Raw genomic sequence first — 2,361 nt, forward strand, 5'->3', positions numbered from 1 at the left:
AGAGCCCATTAAGAGGAAAACTTTTGAACAGGATGAAGATGTCCAAATTTTTCTTATTTTGTAGAAATATAATTTTTTCTATTTAGTACTGCCCTTCGGAAGCAACAGAAGATACTTGCATGTTTCCCGGAAAACAAATTAAGTACAATTTACCTTGATCGTCAAATTCAAAAAGTTTTCACCCCCCGGTGAATGTGAATGTTTGAACCTTTTTTAATAGTTGTGTTTGAGTCCCTCAATTGTCCTCAGTGTGAAAAGATGGATCTCAAAATCATACAGTCACTGCTGGAAAGGGTTCAAATATGCAAAATATGCTGGAAAACTGAAGAATCTGCAGGACACGGCGGGTTTTTCTGAGGAACAGTGCTCAGTTTAACAGTTCAGAACAAACAGACTCATGAACAACCATCACAAAACAAAAAACAGTGGTAGATCATCCAGGTAACCACACACAGTATTAAGAACCAAGGGTTCCCAAACTTTTGAACGGGGTTATTTTAATAAATTCAGCTATTGTTTTGTCTCGTGGACTATATGTAAACATATTTTATGTAAAATATATTACTCAGGACAGTACTAAATAAAAAATAACATGCATTTTGTATGATCTCTCTTATTTTGTTAAAATTACTCACATTTTCACAGATTCTGCAAGGGGTTCACAAACTTTCAAGTGGCACTGTATATATATATATATAATTTTTTTAATAAATAATTTTCATTTCATATATAGAATAAAGAATATAGAATAAATATTTGAAGCCTATTTCTCATATAAGCATACCTCGATTTTCTGAACTGGAGTAAACAATCCAGCAAAGCAGGACTGCAGATACAGGTGCAATAATACAGAGAATCAACACAGTTATGTGTAGCCAAGAGAAACCTATCAAACAAACATCAGTTACACAATGTGTGACACTGTATGGAACTAAACGGCTAAATGGAACTCAGGTACTGAATTCTGGGGTAAGTCAATATATTTCGAATTTCTGCCGTACCACTCTAGACAAACAAGGTTTCATTAGGGTCCTAAGTAGAATGTCTGTGTGTCAAAAAAGGTGCTACAAAAACAAAACATCAACAAAGAACCTCTCTGGCATAAGGAGGTCTCAATAATTTTTTTTCCCTTCAGGACACAGGTTTACATTGGTCTTTTTGTGCATTTATCAAGTGATACAACACAGTTTCCAAAATTATTGATTGCACAATACAAACAAAACTTCTCTCAATAAAGTCATTATTCAAATTATTTTGAATTAAATTAAGTTAATTTAAATTAATTATTATTACAACAAAATGCATAGGCCTGTTGATTTAACAAAAACAAAATCCATTACCAGGTTTGGACGTTAGAACCCTTGAAAGTGTCTATATACATTAGGCTACAAAGTACCTTTCAAGTTTATTTGAGGTGCCCTTTGTAAACTATTGTGTATGGAACTATTTAGTGGCTCCTGTAATTGGGACTTTGCGATCGATCCCTTTAGATTTGTGAATAAACTTTTCTTCAAAGAGTATAAAATTGTTAATAGTACAAGTTTGTGTGGTTTAGATTGTTTTCTTATTTATCTGTTACTTACCCAGTTGCACCAGTTCTGCAGTTGCATATGCTGAAAGTCCTCCAGCAAACACTTGACACGTGTAAACTCCTTTATCCTCAGTTCTGACACTCTTCAGTCTGAGAGAGAAGTTTCCTTTGGGGATTTCAGCAGTGAAGAACTCAGCTCTGTCTCTGTATCGCTCATCTGATGAATCTGGTAAAGACTTATTGTTTTGGTAGAGCAGAACTAGAATATCTTCATCTTTATCTGTTTTCTTCCATGAAACCTCTTCAATGTGTTCAGGTGTGATGTGAGAGTCTACAGAGCAGTTCAGAGTGACATCCTCACCCACAGACACAGATATGGACTCATCTGATCCTGATATTAGCAAACGCTCTGGAAGAAAGAACAGCTGAAATATTACAGAATGAAATATACACTGTAAAAAATGACCGTGAATTTAACGGTAAAAGACTGTAAAAATGTTACAGTAAAAACCTGTTAAATGGTTAACGGTAAATTCCCCTACTATATATGGTGAAAAACTAGTTTTTGTTTTAAATTCTGAAGTAGAAAATGATTCACACTTACCAACATCTTTTATTTCAACTAAAGTTTTGCCTGCAACCTGCTGACTGTAAACCTTACATCTGTAAACCCCTTTGTCTTGAGCGCTCAGATTGTCCAGACGGAGGGAGAAGTTTCCATGTTGAATCTGATCAGTAAAGAAATGAGCTCTATCATGATAATCCTGCTGCTGGGACTCTGGTCGACTCTCACCATCTTGCTACAGATGAACCAGAGTCTCTGAGTCTGT

The 2,361-nt window shown here is 35.2% G+C and overlaps 1 protein-coding gene across 1 annotated transcript in view; it reads right to left on the reverse strand.

Moving 5' to 3' along the window:
* The window catches only part of LOC107724660 (junctional adhesion molecule-like), a 4,708-nt gene that overhangs the window by 1,400 nt on the left and 947 nt on the right, over window positions 1-2,361 (reverse strand). Inside the window, exons 3-5 of the mRNA XM_016533668.1 lie at window positions 2,136-2,327; window positions 1,584-1,940; window positions 785-886 (exon numbers count right to left, since the gene is read on the reverse strand). Coding sequence (XP_016389154.1) covers window positions 785-886; window positions 1,584-1,940; window positions 2,136-2,327 — 651 coding nt within the window. The remainder of the gene's footprint in view (window positions 1-784; window positions 887-1,583; window positions 1,941-2,135; window positions 2,328-2,361) is intronic.

The sequence above is a fragment of the Sinocyclocheilus rhinocerous genome, unplaced genomic scaffold (genome assembly GCF_001515625.1).
Source record: "Sinocyclocheilus rhinocerous isolate Xijiao unplaced genomic scaffold, SAMN03320098_v1.1 scaffold2290, whole genome shotgun sequence".
Classification (NCBI taxonomy): domain Eukaryota; kingdom Metazoa; phylum Chordata; class Actinopteri; order Cypriniformes; family Cyprinidae; genus Sinocyclocheilus; species Sinocyclocheilus rhinocerous.